Source organism: Danio aesculapii, chromosome 11 (assembly GCF_903798145.1).
Source record: "Danio aesculapii chromosome 11, fDanAes4.1, whole genome shotgun sequence".
NCBI lineage: Eukaryota > Metazoa > Chordata > Actinopteri > Cypriniformes > Danionidae > Danio > Danio aesculapii.
In genome coordinates, this window is record NC_079445.1 from 28641471 (window position 1) to 28662025 (window position 20555).

General features: G+C 36.4%; 1 protein-coding gene across 1 annotated transcript in view; it reads left to right on the forward strand.

Moving 5' to 3' along the window:
• The window catches only part of ephb2b (eph receptor B2b), a 207076-nt gene that overhangs the window by 78691 nt on the left and 107830 nt on the right, over positions 1–20555 (forward strand). Inside the window, exon 3 of the mRNA XM_056467688.1 lies at positions 14482–15166. Coding sequence (XP_056323663.1) covers positions 14482–15166 — 685 coding nt within the window. The remainder of the gene's footprint in view (positions 1–14481; positions 15167–20555) is intronic.

A 20555-nucleotide genomic window follows, 5' to 3' on the forward strand; every position in this document is an offset into this window, starting at 1 on the left:
ACCACCTGTAGAAACACTCTTCTCTCTCTCTCTCACTTAATTCTCTTAAGTTACTTTGGATAACTAACACTGTGTATCTCTCTTCTTGTTGAATCGCTGAATACATCCTTAGTTAGTAAGTCGCTTTGGACAAAATCATATCACTTGGAAATGTAATATTAAAAGTATTTCCAACTAAATGTAGGCCTGTTAACAAAGTACTATTACATTACATATTGCAGTTTTAATAGGTTTAGAAAGTGAGGTTATAAAAGTCATGAGGTAATTTTTTTGTACATGCAAAGTAAAATATATGAAAGGAAACGAGAGTGAAATATTATAAATTAAGCAAAATGCACCTTTTGACCAACTGTGCTGTTTTACACAGTGCAAATGATCACGAAAACTGAGATGAAAAATACATAAATGTCCATAATGATTCACAACGGTTAAAGTGTTAAATGAAACACTCCATTGTTCAGATGTGAAACGTATTCTCTGTTTTGACACGATCAGAAATGTAGAGATTTAAAACAGCTCATTCGTTTCACAGGAAATGGACTCTTCAACGAGGAATGCTGGATATCAAGTCCAACTTTCCCTCAGATTCATTTTCAGTTACTTTGCTGTCTACCTCTGTATATTTTCAGAAAGCGTATACATTTTCCTAAAGCAATTGAGATAAAGAGAATAAGTCTCAAAGACATAGCACACTTAAGAGTCAGGGAGCGGTGGTCTCCCGCAGCAGCACTAAACAGGTGGGTTTCTGTAAACCTTATAGAGAGAAAGGCTTTAAGTTATTGTCTTACACCCCTGCAGAGCCTTGTGGGCTTAACTAAAGTATCAGTGTCAGTCAAAATATAGAGCACTCCATCAACAGTTGGCTTTCCTGCCACTGAATAGCTTTGCAAAACAAACCCCTGTTGCTGAACTGTCAAGAAGAAAAAATCCAGATGTGGTTCATTCATTCATTTACTCTTCATTCATTCATTCATTCATTCATTCATTCATTCATTCATTCATTCATTCATTCATTCATTCATTCATTTATTCATTCATTTGACTACATTTATTTTTAACACCTTGATGTTTTATCCAGCTGGAATATACTGTATAGAACAGTGTAATTATGGCAGTTAACACCTACATTAAAGAGTGATTTATGGTAACTCTTTATAACAGCCAGGTGTGAGGAACACATTCTTCATGTGCTTTTCTGTTATTATTATTTTTACTGTAACTGTTACTCCACATCTATGCAAAGAAACTTGTTTCAACTTGGGCTTACAATTTTATATACAGTTGAAGACAAAATCATTAACCCTCCTGTGAATTTTTTTAATTATATTTCAAATATTTCCCTAATAATGTTTAACAGAGCAAGGAATTTTTCACAGTATTTCCTATAATATTTTTTCTTCTAGAGAAAGTCTGATTTGTTTTATTGCCGCTAGAATAAAGGCATTTTTTAATTTTTTAAAAACCATTTTAAGGTCAATATTATTAGACCCCTTTTTTTGATTGTCTACAGAACAAACTGTTATTATGGCAAAGACAAAAACAATCACTTTTTAGAAATTAGTTATTAAAACTATTATGTTTAGAAATGTTGAAAAAATTGTCTTTCAGAAATCAACACAGGGTCATTGTGAAAATGTATCCCCGTATACATTTCTGGAAAGAGCAAATTATGAAGCAAGAGCTATGTTTGCATTTTGTCTTTGAAAAATGCTATGAGGCAGTATGATGCCGCCGATGGCTTCTGTTTCTACCAGCTGACCGATTACCTTTGTGTGGACGGCTTTTCCACTGTTACCAGTTTGCTCAGTAGCTTGCCATGTACGCCAGTGGACTTAAGACGCGAGGAGTTAACCATGACTGGGTTTCAGCCCAGCGAAGAATGGTTCCAGAAAGCAGGTAAAACAAAAGGCAAAACATAAAATAAAGAAGTACACAACAGTACCAGAACATGGTTTGAGAATGTGGTAAAAATCAGGCAGCCATGAGGGCTTTTTTTCCTGAGTTTTGTGAACACTGTCAGTTGGGTTTAGGAAAGGGGGTGATGGGGTATCAATAGGTACTTTTGAAAACACTGTCGGTTGGGTTTAGGGCAGGGGGTGGTGGGGTCAATCAGTGCTTTTGAAAACACTATCGGTTGGGTTTAGGGAAAGGGGTGGCTGGGGGTTGATTGGTCGAACAGTCGGTCAGTAAGTCAGTCAGTCAGTCAACAGGGGCCTCTTGTGTATTTATGCAAGAAAAGCAGGTGTGAATGGGACTTGTGGGAGAAATTTGAGATCTGAAAAAGCATACACAGCAGATTCACGTAAACAAAAACTGCAGAAAAATGTAAATCCTGGGATGTATTTTACACTTTCCAAAAATATATACAGGGGTACATATCAATAAAGAGCCTGGGTTGGAAAAAAATATACAGAAGGGCTAATAATTTTGACTTCAACTGTATATTTTAATAATTTAAACACCAATCTAAATCATTGTTAAAATTTGCTTGCTTTTAATTTGGTCTGTTAGAATTTGCACTGAAGAAGCGTGTAAACCTTTTATTTGAGCAGCTGCACAGAATCAGGTTCTTCACAATAACACTGTTCACTCTGAAAACAAACAGAAGGTAAGTGGCAGAGAAAATGTCTAGTTGGAGAGCACTTTTAAGAAGCACTGTTTGAACCTCTTGATTCATTCTGATAACCTCACAATTTAAATCAAGAAAGAGCTTGACTTATTTTCATGTTTCTCAAGGGCACTTTATAAATGATTATTTTACCACACAAAAAAGACTGCTTTAACTTATTGAGTGCTGGGAGCATTTTATGTAAAGACTGATGGGATGTAAACATTTTATTTAAGATGTCTTATTTTTAATTCATAACTGCTGTGCAGTCTGTGCGCATCCTCACGAGGCTTCAAATTAAGTTATAACAGTGCAGAGCACTGCGTTGCAGGAGACATTACAAATGTGTGTAAATGCCACCATGTTCAAACCCAGATTTGGTCATGCATCTGGACTTGTTGCGCACTGATGCAGAGCATGAAAATAAGCCAGTACATTTGTGCAACTAATGGGCATGATAGTGTGGATCCCCACTAGACTGCCTCAAGGTCCAGATTAAAACAGCATCATTAATCAACTGAGCATTCTCATGTGCTGCTGCTGTCTGTTTTTTAATAATGAACAATGAAATAAAATGTGTTGTCGTAAATGGGGGATTTTCTAACAAATGTTAACCAATGGTTCTCCCTAAATGATGGTCAAATGATTGTTATTTTGTTTCATTTGTTTCATCAAATATACAGTGCATATAGAATCATCATACCCCTTACTTTATTTGTCAAACTGCCTGAAATCAAACCACAATTCAAATAGCTTGTCCAGATTTCTTACATTTTTTTAAAGAAATTTAAATTAATAAAATATTACAACATCAAACCGATGAATGAAAAAACACTCCGTTTTTCAAACTAATTAAAACAATAATAAGAATAAAACATTTGAATAACATCTATGCCTTTCTACAATTTTATCCTGTAGGCCTTTCGAAAGCACTTTCCTAACCAAGATGAATTCTTTGCAGTACCATGCACTATTAACAGTGGGTCCTTCAAGAAACTGTAGTATAAAGTGGCGCAATTGAAGTTGATTACTTGCACTTTATAATTTATGCTTTACTCTTAGTGGCTGATCGTTTTACTAAACAAGGCATTTCACTGATTCATTTTAATTAATCCTTTGGAGTGAAGTTTATTTATGAACTAATTTCGAGAGGGTTACGTGCTTATGATAGACCACGGCTGGTTCTGCATCAGCTATCACACGATTTACCAACCAGATGAATCTTAACACACTATAAGTAACAAGAGTTTCTTACCTCAGTTATCCTTTTTACATATAGGGCAGCCTACAACTCAGTGGTTAGCACTGTTGCCTCACAGCAAGAAGGTCAGTGTTTCAAGTCCTCACTAGGCCAGTAAACGTTTCATTGTACATTTCTGTAGTTTACATGTTCTCCCTGTAGTTGCGTGGGTTTTCCCCGGGTTCTCCGGTTTCCTCCCACAGTCCAAAGACATGGGACATAAGTGAATTGACTAACCAAATTGGCACAGTAGATGAGCTCTTAGTCAGGCTTCTATTTATGCCTTTCAGTCAGCAGTTTATCTCTCCATAGCAAACTCAATAATCTGTCTTAGGCCCTAACTAAACCAGGGGAGTTCTCGAGACCTAGACTCCCCTCTCGCCCTTCAAACGGGATCTTCTGAGCTCAGGGCTCTTTTCCGGGACAGCATGCCAAACACATCTTGTTATTAAACATCAGCTAAGTGTGAACTCTTTTAATGTATTTAAATGATATTTTTACATTGAGGATGTAAAAACAATTTTTTTTTTAACAAATTTTATTTTCCAAGGCATAATGTGAGAAAAGCTATAGGGTACTAAATAATGTTTACTATGGTACTAAATTATGTTTAATAATTCAAATCAAAACAGAGAAATAAAAGAAATAGAAGTTCAGGTTCATAAAAAAGCACACAAATACTATTTTCAAAATACACATGACTGCCAAATACCAAAAGTTTCAAATCATACTGATGATGTAAAAAATACATTATGGGCTTTAATTTAACAATCTAGGCACAAAGTCTAATGCGCAGGGCGCAAAAGCATTAAGGATGTGTCCGAATCCACTTTCACTGTTTTAAGGACGGAAAAATATGTCTGCGCCTCGGCATATGGTCTAACAGGGTTGTGCTTAATCTCTTAATGAGTTATGGGTGTGTTTTGAGAATAAACCAATCAGAGTCTCATCTCCCATTTTTTTTAAGAATCAGTTGCATCGCGCCATGGCACATTTGCTATTTACAGAGTGGATTTTGTAAGTGGAAAAGCTGAACACTTCACTAATGAGAAAACAGTTAAACAGCATTTGCAGCGAGAGGATAAAAAATGAGCTTCCTCCAATGAGCCTTTACTTTCACTTTCACTTTCTCTTTTTCCTAGATTAGGAAATGTGTTGACATCTATTAACCTACATAATTAATTTAGTTTGTTAAGTGCAAAGATTTGTTTCGAAACTATTTCTAAATTCAGTTTTCATTTTCAGCAAGCAAATAAATGAACAATAATAATGAAGTGTGGTCAAAAAACTGAGTTATATCCAAATACACATGCTATGCCCCATATGTTACAGATGGACAAATCTAAGCTTGTTTTTAATAAAACAAATATAAATATGCATATAATAAATAATACTGCTTATAATAATACCATTATACAAAAGCAAATTGTCATGATTAAACAAAAAAAAACAAAGCCCCCCGAGATGAAGAAGGCATGGAGGCAGTGGTTTTTATTTTTATGTATAAAGTAATAATGTTTAAAAATAATTTAATGCTTTAATTCTTTTTCATTTGTAAAGTTATTTGTATTGCTGGATGTCCTGCGTGTTTTAAGCAATTTGTAAGCGAAGCGCACAACTAATGCGCTTTGCGCTGGACTTTAAACCTGCTTTCAGCTGGTTTATTGAACAGTCTATTTTAGTTCCTCAAAATAGCAAATGCGCCAACAATGCACCTTAATACACCTCTTTTCTAGACTGCAACACCCATGAGTCATCAAAGTGGGGCAAATGGACTTGCTATTTAAACAACGTGGCGAAAAACAGGAAAATTAAGGTTGCGTTGGTCTGAAAATAGCAACACGTTGGGGCAAACGGGTCTTGCGCCTTATTGCGCCGGATGTATGATAGGGCCCAAAGTCTTTGAGCAAATTAATCAAACAGCAACCAAGGGGGTGAGGGATTAGTTAAACAGTATTTAAAAAATAGCCATTTCAAACCTATGACATTGTATTCTGTGAAACTTCCTCTTAATTTATCTTTAGAAGTGTTGCATTCTTATGTACAGTAGTTTCATTTACAGTAGTATCAATACTTTTCTTTTCAGTGAATCATCATCAACACAAACCCAATTTCCACCAACAAAACCTATTAGAACCACCTTAAACCATTCGATTCAAGAACTCAGTCTGGTCTATAAAACAGCATTGTATCATTTTCCTCCTCAGGCAACCAAATCATGCGGTCAAATGTCAAAACTGAAACAAGCAGTCCTCCGGCAGCATGTCTCTTTTGTCATGTCCTTGATTTTTATGGGATATGCAAACATGATCCACATGGATATAGATAGACACAAGGGTTAAAGAAGCAATTGGAAGCTTGTTTGTCTTCCTTCACATGTTGTTTATTACCAGTGGATACAAGTAATTGAAGCTGACTTCCAGTTTGTGGAATCGCCTTTCATTTTTCGGTCACATTCTCTCCCTCCGTCAGTCTTTCTAATAGCGGGGAGCTCAGTGTCTCGCTTTGGGTTGTAACCCTGCTGCACTTTAACTGAAAAAAATCCGGATGTCATTTTGTCCCGCACGTCCCCTCAGGACAAATGTCTCAATGCGACTCTATCTGTCAGATTTCTTACAACTGCAAATTGGAGAAGTTCCCCCTGAGGAGCTGTCAAACATGCTCCCTTTAGCCCCCTCTGCGTGAATTATTTATTTATGCAGATTTACGATGTATTTCTTTGAGGCCGAGGAGCGCTTTGCAATGAAATGCGGAGTCAGCATATTTCCCATAAAAACTCATCAGCATCGCTTCAATAGTTACAAACGCTCGGATACAAATGACAGCCCTGGGAGAGCTTTAATTGCGGACTTCATGTAAACTTCATAAGGCTCTGACAGTTTATTTGTAAAAGATGCTGAAGTCCAAATAAAAGTTCAGAGTGGTGTCATAGTGGAGCAATTAATATAACAGGAAAGCTTGATCGCCGCCAACTCCTTCTTCCCCCAGAGCGACTTTTTCATAATTCAGCACAAGCGTGGCTTTACTCTATGCTGTATATCCGGGAGTGAGAGCCTCTGTCTGGGAGACTCGGGAGATCACAGCTCGGTTCTGAACTTTCTTTCTTCTTGGGTGGCAAGGGAGTTATCATTTCTAAACTTCTGTCCACAAGAATTTTGAGTCATTTATCACAGGGCTTCTCCCAGTGCAAGTTGAATTATGTTCATTTGTGACCTTTTTTTGGTCAGGATTTATTGAAATTAGACACTTAGATATGCTGACACTGTTTAGATGAGATTAGTCATATAGATGAATCAATCTGTTTGCCAAATTACTATTTTCATCATATTCAGGGTCGTTTACTGATGAAAAATAAGGAATAAAAATCAGGACAAAGATAAAATATCCATGTTGTAAGCTGTTAGCACACTCAAAAAAAGATTACCGCTGCTTGTTTAAACTACCTGTTTAAAATGAGCTGAAACAACAATTATTGTAATTTTTTTAGCCAATTTATTTGTTTTTTGTTCAGTCCACTTAAATTTGTAAACTATTAAGTTAACTTAAGCGTTTTGTGTTGGGACAACATGAAGTAATTGTTTTGGTCCAACTACCTGGTTAGGGGATTTGTAGTTCCCAGCATGCTTTGTGTGGGATTGAGTTAAGAGAGAAAAATGTTGACAATAAAAGTAATCTTGAATCTTAAAAAAAGGTGTTTAAAGTGAATAGAAAGACTTGTTAGAGTTTAATCTTCACTTTAGTTTGAAGATTTCGAAGATTTTCATCCAGTGCTTTGAGTTTTGAGATTACCACCTTGCAGAAGCACCCATCCTTTGGTTGTTGGCAGCTTAATTAGCAAAAATGCAATTTGTTGCTTTGCTCAGTGAGTAATAACTGTCCTAAAATTAGTTCTGAGATCAGTCTCAATCAACTGTATATGTAACTCATGAAATACACTTGTCTCTTTTAGTTAGTTTAGGATAACTAAGAGACTTTGAAATGTAAAAGACATAACAGACATACATGAAATGATCAGACATTTGAGTTTAAGTTAAATAAAAATATAAAATGTATTTAAACTTTTATTTGATAAAATAATGTTGGACTAACTCAATTGCATTTAATTGTGTGAATAGTTGTTTTGTAGTTGGTGCTAAACAAATGTATTGGATGGAAATCCTGCCCTCAAATAAATTGAGTTTATCCAATGAGTTATTTTTTGAGTGTAGGAAGGTGTGTGTATGTGTGTTTTTAACAGGTTTGGGGCAAATAGTATGAGATGATTTACAGCAGTGGAGACAGTGGAGTCTGGAGAGCACTTTTTTAACCATACAGGTTTAGTTAAACCTTCACAATAAGCTATATTAGAAAGAGGAAAACATTAAACTTTAATTTAATTTATTTATATATATATATATATATATATATATATATATATATATATATATACATATATATATATATATACATATATATATATATATATACATATATATATATATATATATATATATATATATATATATACATATATATATATATATATATATATATATATATATATATATATATATATATATTTATATATATATATGTATATATATATATATATATATATATATATATATTTATATATATATATATATATATATATATATATATATATATATATATATATATATATATATATTTATATATATATATATATATATATATATATATATATATATATATATATATATATATATATATATGTTAAAGTATTATTATTTTTTTAAGTAAAAGTACCCACTATGTGTTTTTAGCAGCAGTAATTCTCTTGCATGTTTTCATTTACAAATGAAAATCTTGACAACATGGACGAGATATAGAAAGAGATATAGAGTTTTATATTACCTAAGCACAGGTCTGCAACATGCAGATGTACTGTATAAAGGTTCACTTTTGGCCATTACTGTATGTGTCATGGTTTATTATTTATCAGGGCTGTGCATCATTCAGAGTTGAGTTAATAATGCATTTAAATAACAATTGAATTGCTGAAATTCAAGTGAGGTACAATAGAATGGAGAATTGCAGAGATGAAGAACAGTTGAGTTCTGAGAATTAAAAAAGCTAATTTTCTTCATTGTGAAACTAATTTTTTTTAATAATAAATGAGACTTTTAAAGACATTTTTGATTCATTGAATATGCTGTACTATATTTTTAAAAAAATCCCATTTGAATGAAGTACGATAAATGCCTTTCATATAAATTCATATAATTCAAATTTTTAACTAGAAAAAAATAGGTGAATACTGATTTCAGATCATTGGACAGTAAGAGAACAGAGTACAGACTCCATTCAGTCTGTGTTGTCCTGATTGTGAGACTGCAGATCAGGTCCACGTGGGCCCCTTAAGCACTATAGGTTGTGTTCTCATCCAGTGGACCGAAGCTCTTGTTTCTGCACTAGCAGTCTAGAGTCCAGCTCCTTTATTGTTGGAGATTTTTGTGTTTGAGTTCCAGTAAATAGGGACATGAATTGGTGGCGCACCACTGCTGAAGAGCCTCCTATGTGAGGGTTTGATCTCTTAACACCGGTGACCAAAGAGTGCAGCCAGCCTCATCCTTTGAGTCTGAGAACACTTGTTTATAAAGACCTCTACACTGTTGCGAAAGCAGTACATTACACATTTATTCTGAAGTACACCATTCGCATATGTGTGTCTTTATGTCCTGCTTTTGAATTGTTCCGTTTTTATTTCTGATCATTATTCATTGATTCATTATAAAATTAATTCCTCTACTCTCACACCACTTTTTTGAGTATGAAAATATTGTATGATAATGTACAGTTGAAGTCAGATTTATTAGCCCTCCTTTGAATTTTTTTTCTTTTTTAAATAAACCATTAAACTCTCAATTAAACCAAAATTGGGGAAAAAATAAACAGGGGGGCTAATAATTCTGACTTCAACTGTACATATACAATGTTAAAAAGATATTGCCCTTACTTTTTTCTAGCTCGGCATATTGCTAATATTGACAGAGCTTTTCGTTTGAATGGCAAATCCCTCTTTTACACCTTTAATGGATGGTCACCCCTTAGCCACACTCCCACTGAGAATCAAGTATAAACCAATGAAAATGAAGACGTTTCTTCTAATTTCACACACGGCGCTTGATCGCTTGGCTCTTATTATGTCTCATTTGGTTCTCCTCTTTGCCTCTGATGAAAGAGTGGCAGAGAAGCCGAGGCAGCACAAAGGGAGGCCATCCATTTAAAGGCCATTTGTTTGGAGCTTCTTTAACCCACTCCTCTCCTCCTCCCATCACGCCGTTCACTCGCTCGCTCAGTCTCTCATTAGCAACACTGCTTTTTTTTATTAATTCATTCTAATTTGATTAGTCAGAGTGACAGACTACAAACAAGAGGATGCTACACCCTGTCTTCTCCTGTTTAACTACCCTTCATTCTCACCCCTCTTTCTGGTTCACAGAAGAATGTGTCATCCTTGAGAAAGGCGGCAAGGTCAATGGCTGCCAGTGACCCAAGACACATCTGGCTGCATGAAAGGACTGAGCTGAAGTGATGGAAAACTTAAAACGCACTCGAAAAGTGCAAGTGTTAATGACCACAATCCATTCCAGAATCATTTCAGTTCATCTCAGCCGAATAACAGGGACATGGGAATAAAGAACAAAAGCTGCGAGGAACGAAAGCTGTTAATTAGTCCTAGATCGTTTGATAGAATGGAGGTCTTGGACAGGCTTGACTTTCTCCCCCAGCCCGTCAAAACTCTGTCAAAATCCTTGTTAAGCAGCAACTAATTTGGGAAATTATGTCAGCTGTTAAGTGAAGAGTAAGACACTCGAGGGGAGGGCCATTTGGGGAGGGTTGGGGGTGATCATACGCTTGCTGAGCTTTGAGGCCGTGGTTCAATAATGTGTAAGGTGAAGAAAAGGGCTTTCCCTCTTGGATGAGGTCAGGACTTCTGTGACTGCTATTTGAGTTGTTTAGTGCTGAAAGCCTGTGGCTTGATTGCAGGCAACTTGGCTGGAAACCACAACGGAGTCATCTGGAGTCACTTTAGGCCGAGTAGTGAAGTCCCTGGTGCATGTACCCTTCATGCTTAAGTGTGCGCAATATATACTTGTAAATTTTACAACAAGTCTCTTTCACTCTATCAAATGGCTGTCCGTGTAATTTGATTATGTTAGTTTTGTGATGTTCAGAGGGATGAAGTGTTTCTATTTGGTTCCCTGAATTGTTGCACTAATGATCTTTGGGTCAGCTGAAGGTAATTTCTTTTTCTGTTCTTTCTTTAATTCAACCTCTGGGTTATTTATACTGAATATTTTTTTAAGGTTTTACTAAAACACATTCAGACACATACAAAATCATGGACATAATTTGAAAAGGTTAAGGGGCCATGAAAAAAATAACCACACCTATGCTGCATTGAAAACAAATTTATTCTAGATGCATTTGGTACTGTGCCAAAACAAAATTTTAATGAAAGCTTGTTTTGACATATCAGCCTCAAATTTGAAAAACAGCTTGTTTAAATTTATGGCTTTGGTTTTCCAGTTTTAGAGTAAAACATGGTTTTGACAATACAGTTTTTATGTGAAATAATTTTGTTGTTCATTTTCATAACAATGTGTTCAAACTTCTATGGGCCCTATCATACACCCGGCACAATAAGGTGCAAGACATGTATGGGCGATTTGTTGCTATTTTCAGACCAGCGCAACCCTAATTTTCACATTTTCACTATGCTCTAAAAGTGGTTAGTGGCTAATAAATGGCTTATAATTATAATTTAGTACCATAAAGTTGCCTGTACAAAAATACAAAATGTACAATAAATGAAAGTGCATGAAATAAAAAAAAGTATGTTCATTCAGAAAGTCCATTTATATAAGCATCACCAGAGAGTTTAAGGCAGTCTTCAAATTTTCTTTCCATATTTACTCCGCTTCACATTACCTATGGCTTAATTAGTCTTTTCAGAACATAAATAATATTATGAAAAATCTCAATGTATATTAAGGGTTACCAAACTTGTTTGATTATCAATGTTCTTCAAAACAAGCTCTTTTGTTTTCTGCTGAATATAGAACACCATACAGGAACGAGGGTGAAAAGGTTTTGATAAACTATTTCTTTAATGCATTTTTTTATTGCTGTTGAGTCAGCATGTTTGTTTCATTTCGCCAAACTATGTTTATTTGTTTTCTCGTTGCGATGGAGAGAATTTAATTATGCTAATACTGGCTCCATTTTAAGCTGCCTGAGGACAGAAAAAAGGCAGCACAGCAAAAAAAATAAAATGACTGTGTAAACATCAAAGTGTATCACCTTTTCTTTGTCTCCATTCCAGCTTTATTAATAGTACATATTTTTATACAGTGCAAGAAATTGAGAGCAAGCAGGGGAGACGAAAATAAACAGAAACCAGAATCACTTGGCACTGCCATGTAGAGGTCTACAGAAAACCCAAGGCAGTGCCAACCCTCTCAATGCCTAGTGCCAGACCCGTTGGCAGAAAAGCAGGAGCATTTTGCTTTTTTCCCCCCACCTCATTCCTCCTGTGCTCAGTAATCTGGCCTGTGCATGTGGGGAAAACTGCTGAAAATGGCTCAGGTGCTGTTAAAGTCCGCCAGAGATTTGATGCAGAGATACAAACATGTTTATAACATGATATTTTCTGCTGTTAGTTCGTTTTATAGTCTAGCTAAATCCACAAGAAAGGATTGACCGCTTCTATGACCTGTAACAGAAAACCTGTTGTTATGAGATTGGGGTAAGATTTGTCACTTTCTGAAACTTGCACATTGTGTACAGTTTTTTTGTCACATGGCCGTATGATGATTAATTAATACAAATAAATGAATTTGGATGCTTTTCACCAACTGCTGTGATGCATTTCCTTGGTTATAAACATTGCCTAAAACCAACATTTGTCTACCCCTTCCAATAGTCGTAACTTTAGAAACATTTATTCATTCATTTTCTTTTTGGCTTTGTCCCTTAATTAATCAGGGGTTGCCACAACGGAAGGAACCACCAACTTATCCAGCATATGTTTTACTAAGCAGATGCCCTTCCAGCTGCAACCCATCATTGGGAAACCCATACACTCTCATTCACACACATACACTGCGGACAATTTAGCTATAGCGCATGTCTTTGGACTTGTGGGGGAAACCCGGAGGAAACCCACACGAACATGGGGAGAACATGCAAACTTCACACAGAAATGGCAAATGACCCAGCGACCAGCGACCTTCTTGCTGTGAGGCGATCGTGCTACCCACTGCGCCACTGTGACACTCCCCTTTAGAAACATTTCAAGTAATAATATACAGTTGAAGTCAGAATTATTAGCCCCCCTCATTTATTACCCCCCCCCACCCGTTTATATTTTCCCTAATTTTTGTTTAATGGGGAAAAGGTTTTTTCAGCTCATTTATGAACATGAAACTATTATGTTATAAAAATGTTAACTCATTTCTAATAACTGATATATTTTATCTTTGCCATGATGACAGTAAATAATATTTGACTAGATATTTTTCAAGACACTTCTATACAGCTTAAAGTGACATTTAAAGGTTTAACTAGGTTCATTAGGTTAACTAGGCAGGAGAGGATAATTAGGAAAGTTATTGTATAATGAAATTTTTTTCCGTAGACTATCGAAAAAAAAGTTAGCTTAAAGGGGCTAATAATTTTGACCTTAAATCTGCTTTTATTCTAGTCGAAATAAAACAAATAAGACTTTCTCCTGAAGAAAAAATATCATCAGACATTCTGTGAAAATTTCCTTGCTCTGTTAAACATCATTTGGGAAATATTTAAAAAGGAATAAAAAATTCAAAGAGGGGCTAATACTTCAACTGTATATAATATTAGGTCACTATTTATCCATTACTTCATTGGATAACAGGCATAGAATAATTTCTGCCATGAAACTCTGAAAGGTCATCTAATCTGTTCCTCCGTCATTAACAACATGGCGCAAGAGATTGGTTGTTGTCACTTTGCCAGCCAATGAGTTTGCTCCTCATCACTTTAAATGCTCGGTATCAGTCTACGCTGTTAGGCTGCAGCGTGTTTTTCGGAGATCCTCCTCCACCCCTGCTCCACCTGTGTTTAGATCTGCTTCAGGGGTTACATATATTATGTTTGCAGCAGCAGCGTGTTATATTCTTAGATGGCATGACTGAATATATTGGCAGTAGCAGGTCTCGATACTTGTTATGCCATAATCATCAAAGCAGCGGCGTAGTAGATCTATGCCGTCAAGACCAAACACATCAACATACATATTCATTACCATACTAAATCATAAGTGTGGTCATGAGAGAAGACAGTTTATAGCTTTTAATGTTTTTTGTCATTAATTGTTTTGTTGTTGAGAGGTAGAGAGAGCAAGCTTCTGTTTTTGCTGTAAACCACCACAGGAAAAGAGACAGATATTCTGAAATACTTCTCTTTTCCTGAGATCAGATAGGAAACCTTATTTCTAGACTTGGGAAGATGTTTGGTTTGCGTTTTTAAATAAGACAAAAATAATTTTTTCATTTTTATTTAAGTTTAAAAATATAATATATGAATTTTATTTCTTTTCTGAAAGTTTTTTCTTTACTTTTCCTTACAGTGGGAAGAAGTAAGCGGCTACGATGAGAACATGAACACCATCCGTACCTATCAGGTGTGCAATGTCTTTGACGCCAACCAAAACAACTGGGTGCGCACCAAGTACATCCGGCGAAGAGGAGCTCAACGCATTCATGTGGAGATGAAGTTCTCAGTGCGAGACTGCAGCAGCATCCCAAGAGTCCCTGGTTCTTGTAAGGAAACCTTCAACCTTTACTACTACGAATCTGACAGCGACACGGCCACCAAAACATTCCCCCCATGGATGGAAAACCCGTGGATCAAGGTGGACACCATTGCAGCCGATGAGAGTTTCTCACAAGTAGACCTGGGTGGACGTGTGATGAAGATTAACACTGAGGTTCGCAGTTTTGGCCCCGTCTCCCGTAATGGTTTTTACCTAGCTTTCCAGGACTACGGCGGGTGCATGTCACTGATCGCCGTGCGTGTGTTCTACCGGAAGTGCCCTCGTACCATCCGTAACGGAGCGATATTTCAGGAGACGCTTTCGGGAGCAGAGAGCACTTCACTTGTAGCGGCACGGGGAGTCTGTATCCCTAATGCCGAGGAGGTCGACGTTCCCATTAAACTGTACTGTAATGGAGATGGAGAGTGGATGGTCCCTATTGGTCGCTGTATGTGTAAAGCAGGTCACGAGGCAGTGGAAAATGGAACTGTTTGCCGAGGTAAGAGCGCTCTTCTGATAATATGTAGTGGTCTTGTTATTGTTGCACAGAACTCTTTTCATTTTTAGGTCACAGCTGCTTCTGACCCTGAGTACTGGATGGCGAAAAGTCTTTGTTTGCTGGTCTGTCTTTTGGTTATGTCATGTTATTAGCGCAGTGTCCTTGTAGTTTCATGTTCTGCTTGTTTTCTTTTTAACAATGTGGATCACGCTTTAAAAAGATGTCCTGTAGAGGCACCAATGCTGATTTTTTGGTCAATAATAATAACTCATTACTGTATCATCCTGTTAGTGACAGTTAAAGCATTGCACAAAGAAAGAAGTTCAAACTAAACCGACAGCTTGGGATAAGAGATACCACTTATTATACAGCTTTTCAACACACAAATTTTTATTGCGATATAAGAAATTAAAGGTGCAGTAGGTGATATGCCAAAATGCTAGCATTAGCATAATAACTTTGAAAATTGACAACCCTCCCCTGCCGTCCAAAGTCACACCTTGATAAGTCCTGAACGTGCACCGAACAGATGACAATATGATGATTGACAACCCTATATAACAGTAGAACATGTCATTCACTAGTTAGAAAACTCTATGGAGATATGCACTTTGTCCATCGTAGTTGTTGACAGGCCGGCGGGTGATTTATATTTCCCCAAAACTGGCATTGGGGTAAAGTTGGTTTTATATTCGCACATTCTGACTTTCTCCCTAATAATACAATTTCAGAAAAGTATTGTTTGCAAATTCTAAATAGTGAAATCAAATAATCAGCCAATGACTATAAAATACAACATTGTTTACAGTCAATGAAATAGTGCTGTTGTTTTGAAATCATTCCTACACGCTATTTCAGACCCAATATTCAAAGTAACATTAGCCCTTTTAAAAACTATTTTTCTTTTAATGGCGACAAATCCACGTTGGTTTTTCAGAAAGAGGTCTTTTTTAGGTTGATGCAGTTTTCCTGATGTCTCTCTCATGCAAATGACATATCTATCTGCGTAAAGAGACTGCACAGAAATGCACATTTAAATTTGTTGACAGACAGTTTGACTTATTTGTCGGCCCGTCAATATTTAATTGGACAAAATTTTTTTGTCTTTTAGTTTATCAAAATGCCTATAAATACATTTAGATCATTTACTTTAATCATTACTATCGGAACGTTAAAAGACCTTCAACTAACACAACAAAGAGCAATCACCTACTGCACCTTTAATTTAGGATGAAATTATATTCAATCCTTACTTTTTTGATTTATAATCTATTATTAAACAACCATCCTGACAAGAATCTTAATTCAATGGGCTCAATGCACAGCTAGAGTTTTAAAGCCAACGATAAACCTCCGGTGAAAGCTTAGTGTGACTATTTTACAGCATCGATGTTGTAATGTAATTACAATACATTCAGTTAAAAAGACTTAAGCGTTCATTTAGTTAGGCGTAAAACGAGATGAAAGATCGTTGTAAACACTAGCGCTGTCAGTAGAAAATACTGGGGTAAAATAAACTGTCATATTTTAAAGACATGGCGAGGGGAAATGGAATTTAATGCAGTGCTTCGTGTCCGATCTGAGACCCACTTCATGTCGTATATCTATCAGGCAGTGCAAATCGCTGATTTTTAAAGAAATCAGATCATTTTTGTAATGGAAAGACAGTCGACTGGAAGCCCTTGGACTGCCTGGCTGAAAATGAAAAGTCTGTTTGCATATAGCCCATTATTGCACATATAGTATAATATTGATTTGAGCTTCGTTTTTAATTTGCTTGTCAACTTAAGGTTGTTAAATGACATTAAAAAGAGCTTTTGATTTCAGTTATAATATTCACCCATCTTAAGTAAATATTGCAATTGATATCTCTTGTGTCAGCATATATTAATTTACCAAGAGCATTGGTTAGTTACAAAATGCAGAATGTAATAAGGATAAAAATATATTTATATAGGATAACATTTATTTTTATTGTAATAAAATTAATCATTTAGTATTCTGAAATAAACTACAAGCTACACTTTGTTTTTCCTTTCAAGCCCAAGGTCTCGAAATGGCCCGCTGTTGATGTTGTGGTTTCGCTGTGATATCCCAGGCAACTCAAACATGTTCATGTGGGTAGTACGGCTGTGTTTTTTCCCCCTTTCACAGTATCCCTGTGCAGCATCAATGTAAGCTGGCCCTTTCACAGCGTGTGAGCGTATTGATCGTTTCTTATCCAAACCCCAGTGCTCCTCTCCTTCAGCCTGCCTCACCTGTAATTCAACTCGCTCTACAGCGGGAGCTCTCGTTTCGCCCGATGGCGGGTCCTGTTCCCACGGCAACGACAGCCTTCAGACAGGCTCCACGCTGGCACAGACGACACAATAAAACGCCCACCTGTGTTTCAGACCCCCCTTCCCTTCCGCACCCACTCGCACAGACAGACAACGCACACACTCGTGAGCCTGGCTGTAATTACCACACCGGCTCCCCGTCTAGGCCAGGATGAGCTGTGATAATAGCCACTCATTGCAGGCACTAGCAGGGCGGCGCTCTGCCGATACGCATTCAATGACAGTTAATGAGTACGGTCACAATCCTTCCTCAGTAGCACCTGCCGATAAATCGTCAAGCAGTCTACTCTAAATTGAAGAGCCCGTGTAATTATACACATTTGGTTGTTTTTGGCCTGCACGCAATTTACTGCAATGCTATGGATTTTAATATTACAAGTGTCTGCTTGGACTTGAGGAGTCTCTGTAAACAGCCGTGGCTAAAAACAACGTGCTTATAACATAATAGAGAGGTTTATAGTCAAATCAAACAAGCCATAAAAAGGTGCTTCTAATGCCGTTCACGTCACACTGTCAGTGTTTTGCTGAAAGACTGTTACTCCTAACAGAGACAATAATTATCCTAATCACTTGGTATTTAGCTCATTTTCATAAAGCATTAGTGCATATTAATGCATTGAGGAATATTTCATAATATTTTATGGCGGCAGGAGCTGATTGCAAATCTGGGATATAGAGTCGTAATATAATATCATTTCTCCAATCTTGTGTCGCCATTTATAATCCCATGAGCTAAATAATGTTAATGAGGCACTAGCACTGGCCTAGAGAAAAATGACAGAGCATTTGAGGATTGGCCCTGATTAGATGTGTTTTGAAGGTGTTGAAATGACTTAATTAGGCTGAAATACAGTGCATTATTTTCTGAAAGCACAACAGCCTCAAATATTGGCTGCAGGAATAGTTGGGTAGATGTTTATGCCATTTATTGGATATTTTTTTTTTTTTTACATTTTAAATAGACAATGTATTTGTATTATTTATAGTTGTATTTTCATCCATCCATGAATCCATCAATTAGGGCTGGGTAATTAATTGAAAAGTAATCGAAATTGACATCCAGAACCTATGATCGATTGAATTTTTCCAAGTCAATTTCCATGTCAATTACTTGCCCTGCCATATGTGGAGTCTTATGACCCTGCACTGTTAAGACTAATTTATACTTATTATATTATTCTGATATTATACTTCTGCCAATCTTCTGCTGAACTTAAATTCAAGAGTTCACACTTAGATATTGTTTGACAAATGTTAGCAGGTTTGGCATACTGTCCCGGGAGAGAACCCTGAGCTCGGAGATAGTTGAGCCCAGGGCTCCCGCCTGGTCAATAGAGCATGTAAGGGGAGTACGAGATCAGGTGGTTCTCAAGAACTCCCTGTGGTAAAGCAGGAAAGGAGGAGAAGGGGTGGATGAGGGGTTTCTTCGGAAAATGAAGGTAAGGGAGTAGTTCTAGCTAGGCTACTTATAGTGAGTTTGGATAATCTGATTGGCTAACTAATGATTGTAGATGGGTGACCAGCTGCAGTCAATCATATCACAAGCTCCTCTCGAAATTAGTTTGTGAAACTTAAATTAAATTTAATTAAATTACATTTAATTGAATTGAATTGAATCTAATTCATCCATATATCCATTCTAATTTGTACCAATCAAAATAAACTTTAACCATGATTGCAAGTGAAGGTGAATTATATTGTAAAACATTACTGAATTAAATAAATGGATGCATGTATTTTAATTAGACTTTGTTTTAATTTTATATTGTAAATATACAATTTATTATTAATATTATTAACTGCTAGTATTTTAGATACATAGAAAAAAAAAATATATATTTTTTTACATTCAGTAATGTATGTATTATTCTTTGTATTACTGTATAAATTAATGTAAAATTATTTCACTTAAAATGTATATTATAACAAGCATTTACTCATTGCGAACAAAGTTGAATCTTGCTTCAGAATATTATTGAATTATTTGGACGGATGTATGTCATTTCAAATTCTAGTTCCTGTGGGCGTGTTCTATTTAAATTCACAAACAAATTGCAAAGAAGTAAGTTCCAGCATCAATTCAGAATATTCAATTGTTTTATGAGGACCCAAGGCTATATTTAGAAGAAAAAAGTTTGATGAGAACAATATAAAGCCATCTAAGATGAAAGGTTATTGATGGTGGGTTGCATGTATTATACATAAGCGGTTTTTATCGAAGTCTGCCTTCGATTCATCCAGCCATTTATCTCTCTGGCAGAGGAAAGCTGATACCACTGCGTGAGACAATGTCAGGACTGTGGTCAGTGGTCGGGGGATGGGTTGATGCAAGAAAGAGGGGCTTTTTAACTGCTGGGAGTCGGGCGTAATGAATTGATTTGTGGAAGATGTTTTTGCCGAGATGCCATGGTATCCATTTACGTTGTGGGTTGCAGTAGGTCATAAGATCTCCAGATGAAAAATCTATCTCGCAGCTACTTTCACAACTCCTCCAACACTTTATGTAGACACCTCTTGTAGAACGAGCATGTAATTATGCATGCTTCAATTAAGTCTTCTGCAGGGCTTTCAACAGATAACCATTCTTTGACCTGACGTGTGTCAAAATATTGACAACATACCAATTTATGTAAGCTCACGATGGCACTGAATTATTGTCACAAAAATGAAGAGCGCTTTGCTAACAATATTACATTTCCTCCCAGGGAGGCGCCGTTAGTAAATGAAGCAAGCCAGGCTCTTTTAGCAGAAATGCCCTTTATAAAGGCAGATCTGATTTCGTTTAGAGCTGCGTGAAACAGAGACCCTCTGGAGACGCACAGGGTCTTGTACCATTTCAAATGAACATGTTCTGCGAGAACGTGTTCATTTGAAATGGTAGCAAAACACTCAGAAGGACAAAATAGTAGATATGTTCATGGTTGCTTGGTCTTTATGTTGCCAAGCAATACTCATATTTCTCCAAATTGTAATCTGATCAAACAATCTGTAGAAGAATGGCTTAGATATACAAATTATGGGGATATGTAATTAACACTGCTAGGCATGGG